The sequence below is a fragment of the Carassius carassius genome, chromosome 7, assembly GCF_963082965.1.
Source record: "Carassius carassius chromosome 7, fCarCar2.1, whole genome shotgun sequence".
Lineage (NCBI taxonomy): Eukaryota > Metazoa > Chordata > Actinopteri > Cypriniformes > Cyprinidae > Carassius > Carassius carassius.
Window position 1 is genome coordinate 36,258,329 of NC_081761.1, and position 21,293 is coordinate 36,279,621.

General features: G+C 39.3%; 1 protein-coding gene across 3 annotated transcripts in view; it reads right to left on the reverse strand.

Annotated features, from left to right (window-relative positions):
* Positions 1–1,423: 1,423 nt before the first annotated feature.
* The window catches only part of LOC132144093 (glucagon receptor-like), a 44,719-nt gene continuing 24,849 nt past the window's right edge, over positions 1,424–21,293 (reverse strand). Inside the window, exons 2-14 of one of the 3 annotated variants that reach the window (XM_059554835.1) lie at positions 17,895–17,984; positions 15,519–15,615; positions 15,331–15,438; positions 14,360–14,454; positions 14,162–14,265; positions 13,522–13,681; positions 11,917–12,076; positions 11,545–11,605; positions 5,335–5,404; positions 3,868–3,956; positions 3,633–3,777; positions 3,444–3,485; positions 1,424–3,208 (exon numbers count right to left, since the gene is read on the reverse strand). In XM_059554835.1, coding sequence (XP_059410818.1) covers positions 2,849–3,208; positions 3,444–3,485; positions 3,633–3,777; positions 3,868–3,956; positions 5,335–5,404; positions 11,545–11,605; positions 11,917–12,076; positions 13,522–13,681; positions 14,162–14,265; positions 14,360–14,454; positions 15,331–15,438; positions 15,519–15,615; positions 17,895–17,945 — 1,542 coding nt within the window. In that variant the 5' untranslated portion in view covers positions 17,946–17,984 and the 3' untranslated portion in view covers positions 1,424–2,848. Of the gene's footprint in view, positions 3,209–3,443; positions 3,486–3,632; positions 3,778–3,867; positions 3,957–5,334; positions 5,405–11,544; positions 11,606–11,916; positions 12,077–13,521; positions 13,682–14,161; positions 14,269–14,359; positions 14,455–15,330; positions 15,439–15,518; positions 15,616–17,894; positions 17,985–21,293 lie in introns of all 3 variants that reach the window. The other 2 variants (XM_059554834.1, XM_059554836.1) reach the window with 2 other exon arrangements.

The following is a 21,293-nucleotide window of genomic DNA, read 5'->3' on the forward strand; positions in this document are numbered from 1 at the left end:
ACGTTCAGAGAATATTGTTCTAAGAACGTTTTTGACAACATATTAAAAGATTATCAAAAATGAAAAGAACTTTCCAGAATTTAGAATGTTTTTTTTCCCCTAAAATGTATATAACATGAGAAAGAGAGAGAGAGAGAGCATTTTTTGAAATCCCCAAGATAAATCTATCATTGTAAAAGGCTAATGTAAAATTTGTTAACTACTGTACATGACAACAAACACTGAATAACCTAGAGAGGCACTGCTAAGACTGACGTTTGTATTCAAAGTTTCATGTTTTTCAAAGTTTGCTTCCATTGTAACCGGACCATTTAGAATCAGGTGTGCTGATGTCAAACACCAGGGTAAATGAAGGATCCAAACAGCCCCAGTTTGACTGCACAAATCTTTTGTAAATGACACACAATTACATTCTCAGAGCTATTCCCGGTCAAATTATCCATTCAGGTCCGTAAAAAAAAATGCTGTGGAAAGGACGACGGCAGGCTTGTGAAACATTTTCCAGGATGTGAGGTCAGGCTCTGTGATGGGAGAGGGTTGATCAGACCTTATGCTAGAGAAGAACGCTGAAACATATATGAAATAGCTGCCTCATTAACTGAAATTACTGCATCATAAAGATTGAGAGGAAATGGGCTTTCAGCAAATGACCTGAGAAAAGAATTAATGAAAGGGGAATAATAGGTACATCCCTCACTTGGGCAGGCCTGTTTATGTGTGTGTGTGTGTGTGTGTGTGTGTGTGCATTCATATATATTCACTTGCACTTACACTTATGGTCAAGCTGCTTTGTTCTTGGCTAATCAACGCATGATGGATGATATTTGGATGTTACAGTGGTAATAATGTCCGTGTGTGTGTGTTGTGAGTGATTTATGGAGCCAGAGTGGTCCACAGTGGCTTCAGTGAGTTCCCAGAGATCTCCATAAGAAACAATCATCATGCTACAGTAAATCAAAGCCACTCACAACAGACTAAACAACCAGACAGATTGAGAGTTTTATTTCAACAGTTTTTCTTTGGGTTTTGACGTCTTTTTCTCCCTCTTTACTGCTTGTTCTCGCAGGCAATAACAAAATCGATTTACACATGTACCATAGCTTAACTCTTCCATACAGATTCTTTCCACAAAGCACAAAACATTCAAATGATGCAGATCACAATCACATGACGTCCAGGACTACATACGAAGCTTCATGTTTATGATGCATTATTAATACGTTATTGAAGCTTGGTGGTAGTCACTTGCGATTCAGTGGTCAGGTTTGAACTCTTTTCGGTGTCAACCTTATAAGCATAAAAAATGGAAATGATTAGCAGCATTCTAAACTGATTCTATTAAACTGAGGGAAAAAAAAACTGGCTTCTGATTAGTCTATATATATATATATATATATATATATATATATATATATATCTTCTATATAAAAACAGTGATGACGAAAAACACCCACTCATAAAATCACTGCATTTCTGCCTATTTTGGTGCATAGTAACTTTGTGTTTTATTATGAACTAGATCTTGAAGCCAGAAGATGGCATGTGACACTAATGTGTGGTTTTGCCTCATTATTTTTATTAGCTAATATTTCTTCTATAAAAGCAATAATTCACTTAAGGTTGAGAAAGCACTGCATGCTGCGCTCAACACCACACTTTAACAACATATATTCATATATTATCAATGTATAATCATAGATATTTATAATCATAATGTCTCATACCTTGTGGTTTGCTTCAGTAAATAATGCATCATGAACAGGGAGACTGTTTCAGTCTTGCATTGAAATACACAATTTTCACCCAAATACAGAATGATTTAGCATGTCATGTTAAGTAATGGTCTTGAATGCTGTTAAAGATCCACCACAATTCAAGAAGCCTCAAAGGGGAACCTCTCAGTTGAGCTGTTTTATGTCCCGATGAATGTAAGAATGACACTCCTGCGATGTGTGTGGATGATAATATAGTGAGTAAACACTGTAAGTTTAAAAGCTTCCACTGAGGGTCTGCCATCGTTTATTAAAGCACCTGGTCACAATAGCAACTGAACACCCCACATGAAACATCAAGATCAGGTGATTGAATGTTGAGCAAGTGATGAGTTTTCTTTTCTGTCCGTGGTTAGTGTTCAGTAAAAATAAAACTGCATTATGGATGCTCACAGCTTATCTGCCAGTGTGAGATGTTTTCGTGAGCGTTACTTAAAGGGCAATACAATGAAAGGGGTTTTAACTCCTGAGTGGGTAAATAACTTCACAACAGGGCATGAAGACATTATCCAGACCCTTTACCCTCTGTGCTCCTCTCTGTAGGAATGAGCTGCCAGCCTCCACTCCAACTGCTGAGACCATCAAAACTATCGAGCAGCAGCCGGAGACACACATTTTCTAAATTCTGCTAATCCAGGTTTCTAATAAGCCTGTTCTTAAATATTTGGAATATTGTTAGCTCGGTAACAAATAGTTTATGCTCCTCTATTGTAAGTCGCTTCAGTTAAAAGCATCTGTAAAGGGAAATATAATTGGCATTTCCACCACAAAGACATTATTCTGGGTGGTTTCCAGGTTATTGTTAAGTCAAAAGAATACTCTGTTTTTTGCCAAAGAATTTACAATTTCCCAGCCAAAATCGCCCATTGTCTCTTAAATATATAATATAAATAATACTATTTGGTAATTTACCAACTCAGGAGATAACTGCGGTTTGTTTTTAAAGGTTACTAGATCCACATCTCCATGCTTTCTCATGATAGAGGCCTGTTTGGTAACATGAAGACCACATCTGGATTGTAACATCATCTCCATTGATCCATTAGTAATAAAAAAATGCCATTAGCGTTATGTTCTCAAACATTGGTTTCTGTCATCGCTGCCGAGCATTCACTGCTGAGGGGACGCTCTTCCAGACAAATGTCTTCTGTCAGAGAGCTGCAGTTACTAGCGCCATCCTGTGGCTCGGAGGTCAACTGCAGCCTCACGCGGCCCCGGTTCCAGCTCGCTCCATTCTGAAGGCCTGTCACCAGACGCTGGGACTCTGTTGAGGCCGTGGCCGCCAGCTCTGGGGTTTCAGGGCATTCGTGGGTCATCACAGGGGCCATGCTACCACCTTTGGCATGTGGCGTCTGGCTGTGGGTGTGACGGTACTCTTCCTCAATGTCCTTGCCTAGTTTCCACCTCTTCCACTTCTTCAGCATCTCGCTCTGGACCTGGAGAGCCGGAGAAATACAGACTATTGAGACAAAGTACTATTCACAGCAAGAGTGATATGACCAAAAATAAATAAATTAATACTGATGGCGAAAAATAAAATGAATCAAATGGATTAAATATGAAAAAAGGTCAAATGTTCATGCTCCACATGAAAGGCTCCACAAGGATGCTACTTGTAGATGCTATAGATCATTTAAGAAATGCTTTTCGAAAAAGAGACACATCTCTCACCTCTTTGTTGACAAAGCAGTAAAGGATGGCCACGAGCAGACCCTATGATTACAGACAACAACACACATGAACCTCAACCATCTGCTGCCATCTCACAGCAGATACTATCCATTCAGAAAGCATCTCTTTAAGGGCTCTAAATAATATGATCTGATGATGATGGTGGGCGAGCGACCTTTGCCCTCTGACCTGAAAGGAGCTAAACAGGAGATCGTAGAAGAGGCGGATCAGCCTCAGAAGAGACTCCTTCTGCACGGACTCATCAATGACGAAGGTGAAGAGGATGGCGTGAATTCCCAGCAGAGGAATCAGCGTGAGCGTGGACTTGGCCAGCCTGAGGAGAACAAACGAGAGAGCTAGAGACACACATTTAATGAGAGCATGAGCCCTGGATGCATGAAAAATAAAAGATGTCGGTGTTTACCTGAACTTGTAGTCTGTGTATCTCATCTGATGCGCCTTCAGCTTGGACATCAGAATTTTTATTATACGAATGAATATAATGAAATTAATCTATTCCAGAAGGAAAGAAAGAGAGAGAGAAAGAGAGAGAGAGAGAGAGAGAGAGAGGTTCAAATCTCTGGGACTGATATGATGTGTGTTCCATTACTGTACATGATAACATGTCAAAGTGTAATGCATTATCACAATCCTCACATAGACATTAATGGGATCGCTCTATTTGAACTTTATAATGCTTCCATTCTGTTCCCTCAAACTTCTAAAGCCTGACCAGAATTACTGTGACAAACACAAATCAATAAGTGAGTAAAACAAACCATTGTTATAAAATCAAACATACGGATTTCTCTTATATTTGATTCTTACTGAGTTTATGAGATGATCGAACACAGTAACTGACACAATCAACGATAATTTCAGTTTTGAACAGCTGATGATTTGTTGAACAGATTTTGTGAACTCTTTTCAATGTACACTTAATATATGAAAAGCATGAATGCACAGTTATGTGCGCGTGTAAATTGATGAGAGCATAAAGTTACAAAAATACATAATGCTACCCTAGTTAAATACTCTAAAACAACAAAAATAATGCCTGAAGGTGTGTTAAATTCTGCATCATATATTAGCCAAGTTATATAAACATTATGTCAACATTGTACAGTAATTGCTTTTATTACTTTGTAAAGCCCCCAGAGTATTTTTCTATGCATTGATGAGTGTGCAGAACAAACGCTCAGTAACACGCAGAGGTCATGAAGTGTTCCTGAGCCCGAGGCACTTGCTGAATGAACTTGTCCTCAGATAATGTGAGCATGCGAATGCAGAATCATATTAGAGACCGCTTGAATCTCAATACTCCAGCCCATCCATATGCAACACATAGATGCATGACGAACAGTTTCATTGATATTCGAGGCTGCATTTATACCCCCAACAAACACAGAACGTTCCCCAAACGTTCAATTCCCAAACCATATAAGAATGTTCCATGTAGGTTCTTTTTAGATTTTATTTTATAACCTAGAGAGAACGATCCTAGAATGTTCCCTGCGGGTTATTTATAAGTTTTATTTCTTTGCAACGTTCCCCTCACCTCTAGAGAACATTCTATTTACATTAAGAAAACGTTCCTGGCTAACCAACAGGGAACATTCTTGGGAACGTTCTGGGAGCTAAAAATTGTTAGCTAGGTTCAGTTTCATATGGATTGAATGGGATGAGATGTAAAAGAAAACTTTAAAAGCAAAATTCCCACCACAGATTGATGATATAGTTGGAATCACATTGACAGCCAGTCACAATAGAATCAGTGGAAACATTTAAAGCAGAAGATGATGTGACTTCATTGTGCATTATTAACAGAAGACCAATATTGTGCAGTACTATGGATGATAACAGGCCTTAAATCTGTGCGTGAGTCTCTTACCAGATACGCAAACAGAATGGGAGAACGGATGATCCACCAATAGCCCATGTTGATATTCCTTTCCCAGCATCTGCATATGATAAAATTTCATAATCCATTTAAGCATGAAAAATGTGTCAAACTGTTAAAACCTAATCCATCATTCATTTTTTCATAACACTGGTGAAACAAGGAATTCAATTTTGAGTTCAACCTGGAAAGCTTTTTGCAACCCATTTTTCATACACAGTTACAGTATGGACATATTTCAGAATAAAATAGCATTTTTAATGAGAAACAACATAAATCTGAAGCACATGCCTATATTTAATTCATGAAGGATTGATTGTATGGTTAGAACTAAAAGACCTTCCATAGAGCAAGTTTCTTGCGATTTGATGAAAGATTATAGAGAAATAGTTCACAGTAAGTCAAGAAACAAGTAAACAGAGTGAGTTTAGATTTTATATTGACTTGCAGGTGTGTGTGTGTGTGAGTGTGTTTCTGTTCTTTCCTAAACTGAGCACTTAAGAAGTTTTTTCTTCAGTGGCTTAATAACCAGTTCTAATAAATCCCACTCACACACCTGTGAACATCTGTTCAAACTGATCTCATTAGTTCTCAGAGTTATTTGTACATTTTTGTCCAATTTTAAATATCTAAACCTTCACAAATGGTTCTGAATCCTCTGTAGTCGTGCAGGACTGGGAGTGTTTGAGCTATGTGCCGTCCAATAATCCCTCACCAGGACTCTCATTTATTCAGTTCAAGAAAGACTTTATAAAGTCGTGCTGAGAGATGTGCTGTGTTTGGTCTTGTACTCTATCGCATACGTTGTCAGTGTTGTGTGCTTGCTTAGACATTTGTTGTGATAAAGAATAACGTGCGTTTCAAGCGCTAGCCGAGACAGTGTAAAGAAATACCCTTTGTGAGAAGCAGTTAAATCAGCGGGAGTTAAAAGCAGATCGTAAGTCTATTTATTTCTTGTCTCATTAGTGTTTAGCGCAGTTATTGTTGCTAAGAAACACTTGACAGCATCACACATTTGTTGTAATAAACAGTAAAGTGCGTTCAGCTGGATTCAATTTCCATTTTGTCGGGTATAAAAAAAAAGATTAGTATACCACGGCAGCCCTCCAGTTAAGCCTTCCTCGTGTGAAAACCGAAGAGTGTAAAGACCATTGACTCTACCGTGCGACTCCACTGGGCAGGGACACTGCCAGGGAATATAAGTATTGTTTTGATTAATCTCTTTTTCCTTCTCCTTGTTTCATTTCTGTTTCAGTTGTTTCTTGTTTATAACCAATTCTTACTATGTGTTTCCATCCCTACTATCACTACTACTCGCAAACCACACATCACACAATGTAGGCAGCGCAATATTAACAACCTGCGCACTTTGCCTATATTTGCTAATACACTACTTTCTTTTTCTATTGGTCTCTATTGGAATTGCCAGTCTGCTGTAAACAAAGCCGATTTCATTACTTCTATTATTAGTCATTCAAAGCTTAATCTCATGGCCTTAACAGAGACCTGTTGAGTCTCTGTTAGGTGACACACACTCTGATTTCCACACTCTGCTTACCTCTTTTGATCTCAACCGAGTGTCAACTACTGCTACTCACAAATCAGGCAACCAATTGGACCTTATTTATACGTGTCACTGCTCTACTGATCATGTTCTGATTACTCCACTGCACACGTCGGATCACTTCCTCCTCACTCTTAACCTCAACATGGTCCCTGACACATCCCTTACCCCTCCACATGTCATCTTTTGACGTAACCTACATACACTTTCACCCTCCCCGCTATCTGCAATGGTTTCATCTTCACTTCCTTCCCCCAAACTGTTAGCATCTTTTGATGCTAACAGTGCTACTGATACTTTCTGCTCCACTCTTACATCCTGTTTAGACACTGATTGCCCTCTATCTTCCAGGCCAGCCCGTAACACCCCTTCTGCCCCTTGGTTATCTGATGTTCTACGCGAACACCGTTCTAAGCTTAGAGCTGCTGAAAAGATGTGGGCGCAAATCTAAAAATAATACTGACCTTAATGTGTATCAGTCACTCCTATCTTCCTTCTCTGCTAATGTCTCCATAAAATGACATAATACCATAAAAAATTTACAATTCGTCTAACTCTCGCATGCTTTTTGAAACATTTTCCTCACTTCTTTGTACTCCTCCTCCCCCTCCTGCTTCATCTCTAATAGCTGACGACTTTGCCACGTTTTTCATTAATAAAATTAAAGACATCAGTGCTCAATTTACATCCTTCTTTTCACTCTCTGAGGCAGAAGTCTCAAAACTCATCCTTTCTAATCACCCTATTACTTGCCCGCTTGATCCTATTCCATCTCATCTCCTTCAAGCCATTTCTCCTGCAGTTGTACCTGCACTCACTCACATCATCAACACATCCCTTAACACTGGGGTTTTCCCTCATCATTAAGTCAGGCTCACATAACTCCACTACTTAAGAAACCCACCCTCAACCCATCTTTTAGAGAACTACAGACCAGTTTCCCTTGTTCCTTTCATTGCAAAAACACTTGAACGAGCTGTGTTCAACCAAGCCTCTACATTTCTCACACACAACAACCTCCTTGACAGAAACCAATCTGGCTTCAGAAGTGGACATTCAACTGAGACTGCCTTGCTCTCAGTTGTTGAAGCTCTAAGACTGGCAAGAGTGGAATCCAAATCTTCAGTATTTATCCTGCTTTATCTGTCCGCTGCTTTTGACACGGTTAACCACCAGATCCTCCTATCACCTCTACTGGCAAAGGGCATCTCAGGAACCACACTTCAGTGGTTTGAGTCTTACTTATCAAATAGGTCCTTTAAAGTATCTTGGAGAGGTGAGGTGTCCAAGTCATAACATCTAACTACTGGTGTGCCTCAAGGCTCAGTTCTTGGACCACTTCTCTTTTCTGTCTACATGGCATCATTAGGTTCTGTCATTCGGAAACATGGCTCAACTCTCAACTCTACCTCTCATTCCATCCTAATGATCCAAAGGTGGCAATTTGCATCTAAGCTTGTCTAACAGACATTTCTTGCTGGATGATGGACCATCACCTTCAACTCAACCTTGCCAAGACAGAACTGTTTGTGATTCCAGCAAAGCCATTGTTTCATCACAATTTCACCATCAAGTTAGGCACATCAACCATAACTCCTTCAAAACCAGCTAGAAGCCTTCGAGTTATGATTGATGATCAGCTGACTTTCTCAGACCACATTGCTAAAACTATCCGATCCGGCAGATTTGCTTCATTCAACATCAAGAAGATCAAGCCGTTTCTTTCGGAACATGCTGCACATCTCCTTGTTCAAGCTCTTGTTCTGTCCAGGCTAGACTATTGCAATGCCCTCTTGGCAGGTCTTCCAGCCAGTTCTATCAAACCTTTACAATTAATCCAGAATAAATTTTTAATGAGCCAAAAATAATACACGTCACACCTCTATTTATCAATTAGCACTGGCTTCCAATAGCTGCTCGCATAAAATTCAAGGCATTGATGTTTGCCTACAAAACTACCACTGGCTCTGCACCCATTTACCTAAATTTGTTACTTGAGACTTAGGTGCGCTCTAGAATCTTGTGTTCTGCAAGTGTACATTGATTGATTGTGCCATCCCAAAGAAGCACATAGTTACTTTTACGGACTTTTAAATTAAATGTTCCCTCCTGGTGGAATGACCTCCCCAACTCAATCCGAGCAGCTGAGTCCTTAGCCATCTTCAAAAATCGGCTTAAAACCCACCTCTTCCATCTTTATTTGACCCACTAACTTTAACACTCACTATTCTACTTCTATTCTTAAAGAGTAACTAAACCCTAAACCAACGTTTTTTAGTTAATGATCTGTAAGAATGGGGCTTTATTAGTGCTGTTCATTGATTCGAGTAACTTTTTTGACATTTGAGTATAAAGTGTTTTAATTCTACAATATATGGTATAAAAACTTCTGAGTTCTGCCCTCTTCAGGTTGAACGGTGGCTACTGCAGTTGATTTTTCCTATTGGATGTTGCGGTGGCAAGTGACATAAGCAGTGGCAGGTGACGTAAGCAGTTTCCAGCTCACCACGCCCCTTGGTACGAGCTACAACGCCCTTGGCAGTATAAAACCATCTTGTTCCAGGATAGACTATTATAGCATCTATTAGCATAGCAATTATATAGTTATTGAGATTATTTTGTGTAGCCTATGTAGTTAATTAGCATAGTTGTTAGTGTAACATTAGTATTGTTAGAAGCATAGTTACTAACATAGTATTGCATCAGTTAGGATAGCTTCAAGTTAGCGTAGATTTATCTGTATTTAGTACAGTGGTGAGGATGGTACGTAGGTGTAGTTTTGCTGGTTGCAACAGCACTGCTGGACTGCATAGTTTGCAGTGGTTGCATGCACTTGGCCTTGAAGACCGCGAGTTCCTGCCTAGAGCTGGAGTGTGCAAACTGCATTTTACGCGGGATTGCTTCTCCAACGCAATCGAGGTGGAAATGGGCTTCTCCACACAGCTCGCGCTGATAGCGACGCGGTGCGGGAGTTAAGACCGCAGCTCGAGCCAGCGGCTCGAATTTATATGAACAGACACCTCGACATCCTGTCGGTGGAAGGTGAGGGAGAAAAGTCCTTTACTTCAAATGAACTCTCTGTTGCAAAGCTACTTGCGTCACTACAGTCACTTTCCATTTTAGCGAGTCTGACAGCAGCTGTCAATCAATCCGTCACTGCGGGTCTCATGTTCACGCCCCACCCGCTCAGCAACGCCCTCGGTTCATCCCCTCTGTCTCCGCTGTGCTCTGCCCACTTTTCAGCATTTTTCAAATATTGCCAGTGGCTGGAGTCAGGCTCTGACCAGGGGTTTAGTTACCCTTTAAAAAAAATTAACTACCTTTTCTAATATTTTTGTATTCTATTTTCTTTTCGTTTATTATGCAATTGTGTGTACGTGTGTGTGTGTTTGTGTAAAGACCTCTAACACTAGCTTGCTCTATTCTTTTTTATTCTATGTTTTCTTTTTATTTATTATATTATTTAAAAGCTTGCTATGTTCACATGTTTACCTAACTGAGACTTGTTATACCACTTGTTATAGCTCATCATAAGAGCACCTGATTGGTGCAGAGGAAGAGGGGGCGTGTCTGAGTCAGGACCATTGGCCAGAACCAATGACTAAAACCAAATGCACTTTAATCACAAATACCCATGAACACTAAAGAGATCACGCCGGTTCACACACGTGTAAGAGTTTCTCATATCAGTGTGTATTATTTAAGAGCAATGGGCTGCTTTATGACTCTTTTCTCCTGCTTTCAGTCAGAACATGACTGTTTGGGGAGATCAGCGATGTGAACGGCTCATAAAGAGCTACTAGTCTCACTGTCCAACACTTTTATCCTCCTATATCTGTGCTGATCCCACACAAACTCATTCCATATCCATCAGCACATCAGCATTTACTGTACATCAGCTGCAGGGTTTAATATATCAGATGCATTTTAGGGTTAAATTCACTATATCTGATTTGATAGGCCTCAAATAGTACATTGTTCGGAGGACAACACTTGGCAGGATGTGGAATATTTTAGATATTTACAGGTACAGTTATTATATAGAACTCTTATATTACAATTATATACAGAAATCATATATATATATACACACACACACACATAATTAATGTTTTTAATAATGTCCATTTAATTTTTTAAGAAAAAAAAATTATAGTTAGCTGCAGCCCTATTATATTACATTTGTAATCATTTATTATTAAAAGAAAGCATAACATAACATTAATTGTAACAGTAATTTTCTCTATACATAAAACACCATACTCATGAACACTAAAACATAAGTTATCTACTAAAAAAATACTTTTTTGCATAAATCAGGGCAATATACATGCTTACATTTAGTAACACCAAATGTATTTGGACATTTCAGTCACAAAAATTTGAATGTCACTGCATTGCATACTAAATATGAACCTGGAGTGGTATTTATTTTCAAGAAACACAAAAAAGCAAGTCAACATTTGACAAAAAAATACATCAGTTCAGTTTGAATTCATTAAAACACTCAAATCAACAGAATGCCAGCTGATATAAAGACACTGAGCAAAAGAAAAATTACATAAAAAAGTGTGATGCAGGTGTTTAAACACTTTTTGGAGCCATTGTTAGTCAAAGTTAAAGTAGAGGAAACTTACTCTTCATTTTCATACAGGTACTTGACTGTCATCCAAGGCAGCACAAATATGAGCGGCGCACCTGCAACACAAGAGAGACAGAGTCACCGGACCGTCAGTCTGCCAGACAAACACTTCCTCGCTCATCAGTGATTTTTAGCTGACTTCTTCAAATTCTTAAAACTTTTTCAAAGTCAGCCGTGTCAGAAACACTTCAAACGTCTCAGGGAGGGCCGAACGTTGCCTCAAAGCCCTCACGGTGAACATGACAATGAGTGCTGTTTCATGGTCATTCTTTGTGCTAATTCTGAGCAGACCAGACTTCAATTATAAGATGAACCCTCTTCTGAAAGGACGTGATTATGCATGTTTGAATGCTGTAGGCTCACACACCCCAGCCGATGCAGAGGTAAATGTAGAAGTAGTTCCTCTCGGAGAAGACGGTGGTGACCAGCAGGCTGTGCAGATACAAACCCTCCACCAGCAGCCAGTAGTTGTTGGCCAGGACACTGTACTGCATCATCACCATCGCAGCGCGGCAGCTGCCCACCGTCTGAGGAACACAGACACCCATATATACAGTTAATAACAGATGAAAAATGTGCATTTGATAAACATGCATTTAGGAGTGACTAACTGGCAGTATTTGGCTGATTCATATCTCCTGCCCCCAATTTGATACATATTGCAAACCAGCAAGATCAAAACCGATTGGTCGTCTTTATACAAGGCACATCAGCATCTGCCAGGAAACAATGTCGTTTCTAGAAGACTCTGATCGGAAGAGCTTTATCACAGTGAGTAAACAACACGTCCTTGAGCACACCTGTACTTTCCTCTGGATCCAGCTCCACCTGCCAGCTAACAGTGTAAAGATAAGGGCTGTCAACAAATATTCTAAATTCGAATATATATTCGAATAGTTTTTAAAAAACGAATTTCGAAGGTGAAAATTAATATTCGAATAAAAAAAAATGTGGAAAAACATCCGCGGTAGTAGAGGCGTGGCTGTCTGCTTTGCGAGTGGGCGCGCTAGCGCGCCTGAGGGTTCAGGGACAGGTCACAGGAGTCTGGCACAGTATCACTGCTGAAAGTTGACGCGTCTTCATGGAAGATGACAGCAAGTGCAGAGCCCAACTCGACCGCAGCAGAGAAAGCGAGGTAAAATTGTTGACCCGCGAGATAAAGTTGTATGCAAGCTATTCAAGATACAGTTAGCATACCATTCAACCATGCGGTCACATCTCAAAAATGTGCACCCAAATGAGCATGGCATAATGTGTGGAACTCCAGCTAAACAGTCACGTCTTGACACTTAACGTTACTTTGCATCGCCTGCCGCAAGCTCTTTGTCTGCAACACGACAAGAGGCCATAACGGATAAAATAATTTCATTCATTTGTAAGAACATGAGACGGATCAGTATCGCGGATGGGGCAGGTTTCGGGAAGTTCTGTCAAGCAATGGATCCGAGGTTTGATTATTTATCGTTTCATGTCAAGGAAAAGTTCCATGTTTACCACAGCACAGCTCGCTCGGAGCATTCAATGTCAGTTCTATATGCTGTAAAACTTCAATTAAAATTAATAATATTTGTTTCAATCACTGAATGAAGCCTGCTATATTTGGGACAGAATTCGCGACCTTAAATTGCTTGCACAAAACTCTTGATCAGCACTGAAAATTTTTTTGTGCATTTAAACCGTTATGCGCAGAGAGGTTGAGAGAGCGTGAGATCTGCAGTCTTGGACATTAGTTGATTTCCTTGTTTTTGTGTAGGTAATACGTTGTCAAATATTTTTAAACTTAAATAGACTACCTATACAAGTAGTTATGTCTCTTTGTATTATTTTGTCCTGTTATTGACGTAATGCGCGTCATTGACAATATGCGCCACCAGATGTTCGAATAGTTCGAATATTCGTGTTTTTTTTGGAGGGAATATTCGAACGTCATTTTTGAGCAATTTTCACAGCCCTATTAAAGAGTGACGTGTACCTGAGCGCTGACCCAGCGCTGCCCCTGGAAGTGATGCGGGCCGCTCTGAGCGCTGTTCATCTGATCCAGCAGCGCGTCTTTGAAGAGGATGGAGACAGCACGCAGGATGAAGGAGCCGAACAGATTCATGTGGATGTTGTTCCTCATGCAGTGCAGCTTCCTGTGAGAAACAGACGATTACTGTGTGAACAACTGCACAAATCAAACACTCGCAATTAGATGAGGTTACATTTTTAGAATAGCTGTAGTCAGATTACAGTTACTTTTTTATTGAATACATGATTACTTTGATTGATTACATTTACTTTTTATTCATTTAGCCGAAGCTTTTATCTTAAGTCCAGAGAAACGAGGAATACAACAGGAGATTCATCATGAGGCAATAACATGAGAAGTGCTAGCAGTACAGCTTCATCATTCTCCAGAATAGTACAAGCTAAAAGAAGGAGGGATGTAGGAAGCGGGAAAGCCTATAAAAAAAGGATTTTTTTAAAGAAGTATTTTTAAGAAGTCAGCAGGATGCTGTTAAGCGTTCATTGGAGAGATGAGTTTTCAGTTGTTTCTGCTGTCTTGATGTGATTAGGAAGATCACTCAACCAGCAAAGATTCATTCAGATGAATAAAGATCAAATATATTTACCTGAAGCTGATCAGGATGGCCAGCGCGAGAGTGAGTGCTGCCAGAGACAGAGAGTATCCGACGGTGTACATGGCTCTGAACCTGCTGAGGATCTGACCATACTGCTTCTTCACACACACACACACACACACAGAGAAGGGTTAGCCGAGTGCTAGCGTCATCGCTCAGAAACATCGAGTCATTAAACACACATCTCACCTGTCCAGGGTCATCCTGCTCACACTCGCTGGTGTTTTTCCCATGAGCCCATCTGCCGTCAGCGCCACACACACGGTAAACTAACCCCTGATGAACTGATCAGACACAAACACAGCGGGAACACTCGTAGATTAGCATTACATCGATTTATTAACAACAATATCTTCATACAAAGTGTGCATGTAAACACTGCATTAAACATTAAAGACATCATTGATGTTATCATCAAACTAAAACTACTAAAAAGTTTCTGTTTTGAGAACTGAAATAAACCTCAACTAAATTTAAATATAGATGACGAAAAACTTAGGGTAGTTAGTGTTGCTTTGGCAACTAGTTTTATTATAGTTGTTTTATTATGTAAAATATTTTATTTTATGTTATTTTTCAGTTAGAGTTTATTTATACTGTCACTTTTTGAATATGACTGTCCTTTTCTAACATGGCAGCAGTCTTACTGTGTTCTTTTGTGTCAAACATTCATGCTGTGGTTGTTAAGTGACAGATTTCTGCCCGACAGCTGGTAATGAGCTGGTATTACCTGTTAGGAGTTGAGATTTCTTCTTTTCTCTGTCTAATCGAGACAAAGCACATTTCTCTAGGTATAAGTCAGAGATGAATGTGAGGAGGACAGTGTTTCTGTCATGTTAGATATCTGAAGTGAGAACTGCTGTACAAGAGCGTCTGAGAGCATGAAGCTGAGCAGTAGTTTGGTGGAATCCGTCATTATACAGCCTTCATGTCATAAATGACAGCGTTTACAGGTCAGAGAGCAGCAGTCGCTGAGAGCAGTCATTTATTTCAGCAGTCTGACAGCATGTGATTAATTCCATCCCCAGCAGTTAAACAAAAGTGTTATGTATATTTCTCTGTCTGAAGCAGCTGCATTTTATCGTCCTCTCACAGTAAGTTCAGCATTAACATGCATTTCATTTGGACAGAATTAATTTCAACATGTTTCTACGCTTTACCTTTCCTGTACCAGGGCAGGTACCACGGGCAGGACACGTTGACCGTGGTGCCCGGCGATCCATCGGGCCAACACACGTACTGATCAAACGTCCTGTTACACACCGGCCCTGAAACACACAGACACAGGTCAGCTGCTGAAGTACAGTAGCAGACGCTGCACACATTACCCAGCAGTCAGGAGCCTGACCTGCGGCCGGCGGTGTGCTCATGAAGCTCTGGATGCACTCATTGGTGTAGATCCTCCATTGCTCCTGCAGCAGCTTCAGAGATTTTCCAGAAGACACCTACAAACACCACATCACTTCAAACATGAGCTGAACACACGGACATTTACAGCATCACAGCCACTCCTACAATACTACCAACTAACGCATAATATAATATAATATAATATAATATAATATAATATAATATAATATAATATAATATAATATAATTTTTTATATTTTGAATGGGCTTTTGTTGTTTTTTTAGTTTTCATTTTAATTTTAGTTTAAGTCTTGGTAATTTTGTTGTGTTCTTGTCTTCTTTATTACTTCTTATTAGTCCTTAGTTGTTCTTTAAAACAACAACAACAACAAAAATAACAATAATTGTAAGCTATATTTTATTTCTTATAGATATTTTTTTTTAGTTTAGATATTTAGTACTTCAGCTTAAACATATTGGTTTCAGTTAGTTCATTTTAGTTAAAGTTTTAGAAATTTTGTTGTAGTTTCTTGTCTTTTCTTCTTTTTTTAATAAATATGTCTATATAGTTCATTACAACCCTGTTTCCAAAGCAGCATTCATCACTTCAGTAAAAAGTTTTTTAATTGATTATCCCTGAACAGCATGAAAACTGAAACTTTTTTTTAAAATGCCATTAAAAAACTCCCCCAAAAATCACAGAAATGTTGATACAAGACTTCTAAAAAAGGATCTCCAAGATTTTAATTGGCGTTCATGTGTTGAACGCTCTGTATTTATCAGATGCTTCCTCAAACGCGGGTCGTGCACCTCATAAACGGCTCAAACGTACCTGAGCAGCGTTTTCAGATGAATGTCCTCTTTCGTCTTATCTGACTCGTGCTAATTGGGCTGTTTTAATCGCACAGAAACATAAGAAGTAGAACCTCTTTGAAGTGAAGGTAGATTAGATCCTTTTAAGAGGCTGAAATTCATCTTATGATGCTTTCTTAAATAAAAATCGGTTTCTTCAACAGGAAAATAACATCCCCAGAAGGAACCAGATCACATCTCATGTAATGAAGGCCACAAAATGAGAAAAGTTCACATGAGACGAGAGGTCACGGCAGACCAACAGAGAATAAATCTGAAGGCGCTGAAGCTTTAGTGTGGGACAGATGAAGGAACGTGACGTGACTCTCCACACAGATGAGATTTAATGACCTAAAGGTGACCTGAGGCTTTCGTTCAGTTTTAGCTCAATTATAGTGGAGCACATTTATTAGATCTGAGTATGCTGATAAACACTCGCATGAGATAAAGACACTGCAGACAACATGTTCATAATCAGTATTTTCATCTTTCTTTCCAGTAGAAATACCTGCATGTCCTCAACAGAAGATGCATTTACTAGAGAAGCTGTCGTAGAATCGAATGATTCTTTAGTAATACAGTTTCCCATTTTGATAATGAACCAGGTAAATTAAAAAACGATTTTGATGATCTTCAGAGGAACTGAAACAAAGAAGTCAAAAGAAAAAAGAAGGAGAAACATCGAGGAAAACGACAGAATCTCAACTGATTGTTTTTTGAGGATAAGAACAATTCAACTTATGCAGAAACAAGAGGATTTGAAGAGGACCGAGAAACACACGCGGAAAGAGAAGACGTATTGTTTTTGTGAATATAAAATATTATGGCTGGAACACATTCCCTGCCACAATTCAGGGAGAAAACTTTACGCTATGTACTTTTATTGTTATTTGCTTATGGGTTATTATTTTAAGCATAAATCAAACTTTAAATCTACATTTATTTAGGATTTTGTTTAAAATGACAATTTGAAATTAATAGGTATAAACGCCATTTCACTAGCACTCAAAATGTTGGGGTCAGTAAAAAGGAGGTTAAACAATACATATAAATTAATAGTTTTATTCAGCAAGGATGCATTAAAATGAAAATAAGCAACATTTATAATGTTACAGAAGATTTTTAATCTAAATAAATTCTGTTCTTTTTAAATTTCTATTCATTTGGGAATCCTGAAAAACTAAATTAATAACAATTTCCACAGAAATATGAAGCAGCACAACTGTTTTCAACACTGATAATGATCATAAATGCTTCTTGAGCAGCAAATCCTGATATTAGAATGATTTCTCAATGATCGTGTGACACTGGAGACTGGAGGAATGATGCTAAAAAAAAAAAGCTGCACATCACAGAAATATATAATGTTTTGCAATAGATTCACACAGAAAACAGATATTTTAAATCATAATATTTCAAATTTTAATGCACTTGTAATCAAATAAATTCTGCCTTTCTGTGCAGAAGATACTCTCTCTCTGAACGTAGCATGTCTAGTCAAAGCTAATGTTGTTGTTTTCACCTGAGTGTTTGTGGTCAGTGTGAAGAGGACCAGCAGCAGACAGACGGACATTCCTCACAGCGGCTCATCACTCGCTCGTCATCACACCTCCTGCAGAAAACACACACCACACACATCTCTGAAGAGCATTTCATCAGGCTGAATTCACCACCACGATGATGCAGTGGGGTTTCCGGCTGGTTTCAGAGAGCTTGAACTCATTTGTTTCACCTGAGGTGTAATTATCCATCACTGGAGGTTTGCTTGAGATGGATGTGAATGTTTGTTAAACTGTGAGAGTTATGAATTTAACTGGTTGCTCTATCATCGTTTCCTCCTCACAGAAACGGTCATGATCATTATCGTCAGGAACAGACTCCTAAAGCGAGTGTGTGTTATGAGTAAACTCCTATTTTGGCCGAATCCATGCGGAGCGTTCGGAGCGGAAGAGGTTTACTCCTCAGATTTCCCACACTGACATTCCTCTGGTAACATGCCATGGCATTACACCCACACACACACACACACACACAGTAACAAGCGCAAAAAACATCACAATGTTGTTTTGTTGGAAAAGATCAGCTCCGTCCAGCGTCTCCTTCCACACCACAGTAGACCGTTTTTTTCCGAAGCCGGAGAACGGAACGAAATCTGAAACGTTTCTGCAAAAAACACCTTTACCATGGTAACATTTTTGGCTAAAACGTTTCAAATTCCATTCTGTTCCAATCTCTCTTCTGGACGTGGCGCTCTCAGATCAGTCTGTGTGTGTTTACTTCAGTCCTACGATGAAGAACGTTAGAAGACATATGCACACGGACAACCAGGAAAGCAGTTAAGACTTCTATTACTTTTCCTGTGACTGATTAAATGTAATCTGGATTACAAGAAACACACCTGAGAACGGCATGAAGTCTCTCTCGTGAGCCATGTAAGAGAAACCTCTGAGCAATAAACATGCCCCACACATTCCTCCTTTAATTTCTTCCCCATGCTCTTTCTCTTTTTCTCTCTGCAGTAAACCTGTTAAACCTCTTTTGTCTGATCTGACCCTTCACATCTGGAGAAAAAAGATAAATGGAGGGAGAAGAGATAAGATGCCGAGGGGCTGAAAAGGTCAGAAATGTTAGACCTCCTGGATGATCACACATCTTGCAGTCGCACATTAATTCAGACAGAGATACGGGGAGCAACCCTGTGCACACAGCATCATGGGAATAAAAGTACAATTGCATTTTCTTACTCTGTGTTTAACGGTTAATGGTGATTTAATTAGTGCCACTACTAAACCCTCTAGCTTTCTTAAAGAGTCTTAAACTTTGATTGTGTGTTTGTGATTCAGACATGAATCCTCAAATCATGTGTTATATTTGTGATCCGACGCACATTTTCATTAGTTGGACCAGAAAAAAATGGGTGAAAAGATCCCACAGACATGAGCCACATCTAGAGAGCAGAAGATCACAGAGACGTCAGGATACAAAACCCAGAATACACTCGAAACCTGCATTAAGAAGATCTATTGGTGAATGTGTGTAGTCAAAAATAGCTACTGGTCCCCGCTGACATCCATATAGAAGAAGAAGAAAAAGAAAATACTATGGAAGTGGATGGGGACTAGTGTTGGGCGATATGGCCATTTTTCAAATCGTCATATCGTCAGCCCGTGAGATCGACGATACACGATCTTATCGTGCATGGGTGGAGCAAGAGAGAGACTCTTTGTTCTTATGTTTTAAACCGTGCAGGTACGTGAGAGAGCCTATGGAATCACCAATTATTGAAAAAATATACTTTAAAACATACTGATAAACTAATGTTAAATATAAAAATACTGTATTTAAAACAGCTACGTTCATATATATAGTCGGACACAACTGTCATATCGTGCGTCCTGTGACAATTTGCCGCATCTGCGCAGGGAAGTTATCAGTCTAAATGTTCTGCATAATCAGTCAACGGTGAAAATCAATATTAGGTTTCATTTAAAGTCCAACAGTTAAACACTAATACTGGGCATAAACGAACAAGTTAAATATAAAGTATTTAAAACAGGTAGGTTCCTATATTTGGAGTAAAGTTGAATTGAACTGCTGCATCAGTCATACAGCGCTCCGGACCGCGCGCCTCATGACGAGCTCGACGCACCGCCACAGAAACAAGAATGAGATGCATTCTAACATAACTGTGGCATTAAACTCAGTGAGGGCTCGTTTAAAATAGTGCACATATATAGGCCGTTCAGATTACTTGTTAAAGTGCAATGAAACACCTTATATCTGCAGACGATGTACGTCTGACTTAGTAACGGCCAAAACTCTGTATTGTGCATGCATCACATTATAGTGCGGTGTGCATGAAAATAATAACAAGGCTGCAGAGCAAACTTATCATCCATACTGGTTCTCACGTAGTCCTTCTACGTCATCACCACATAGTGAGTGTCATAAGTGATAAGTCTAATAGAAGGTCAACGTGAGAAGGTTTATTTGTAACACCAAGAAAGAGTTAATCTGTCATGTTTGAGAAGAGCGTGTTGTCGTGTAGCAGCCATTAAATGTGTGGGACACCAACTCCTCGTTTTCTATCTCTTTCATTTCATGGATTTAACGAGTTATCAGAGTCAAGGCGGACATTTCAGTGACTACAGGCTCTAATCCTCCTGTGCTCGCACGCGCTGTGTGTGTGTGTGTGTGTGTGAAATGCGATGCTGAAATGAAATACCTGGGCAGTTTTATTTTAATAAGCAGGCTAATAAAAATAATAGTTATTATTATTATAATCTAATACATTAATAGGAAAATGAGCCTAATATCGTCTTGATTAGCGACAGAGAAATCTGCTTATGTCGATATCTCTGACTATCGTCGATACACGATACTATCGTCTATCGGCACAACCCTAATGGGGACCAACATTCTTCAAAATATCTTCTTTAGTCTTTTTAGCAGAAGAAAGAAAGCCACAGGTTCTGAACTTTAAGGTCAGTAAATGATGGCAGGGTTTTCTCTTTTGTCTGGACTGACCCTTTAACTACAGAAAATCCTTCATTTCACAATAATCTCTCTGAATCACTACACACAGACAGAGAGAGAGAATTGTCATCAGCGCTAATAAAATACAGCTTAATAACAAAAAAAGCAAGTGCTGACTGGAAATACAATTTACTAGTTATTGTGTGTGTGTGTGTGTGTGTGTGTGTGTAATGGTTTTAGTAATAGGCTGAATTAAGGCTGGATCTGAAGTGAACTGCGTGCTGAGCCTCTTTAGTTCATTGCTTTTTAAATACTCTCATTATGTGTAATAGATAATGAATCATCTGGAAGTAAACGCTTATTGATTTGGAGGAACTCAAGTACCGTTTTCAAAAGCGATTAGGACCATTGCCAAAGAATTTAAAGAGTGTGTAAATCAGCCGTG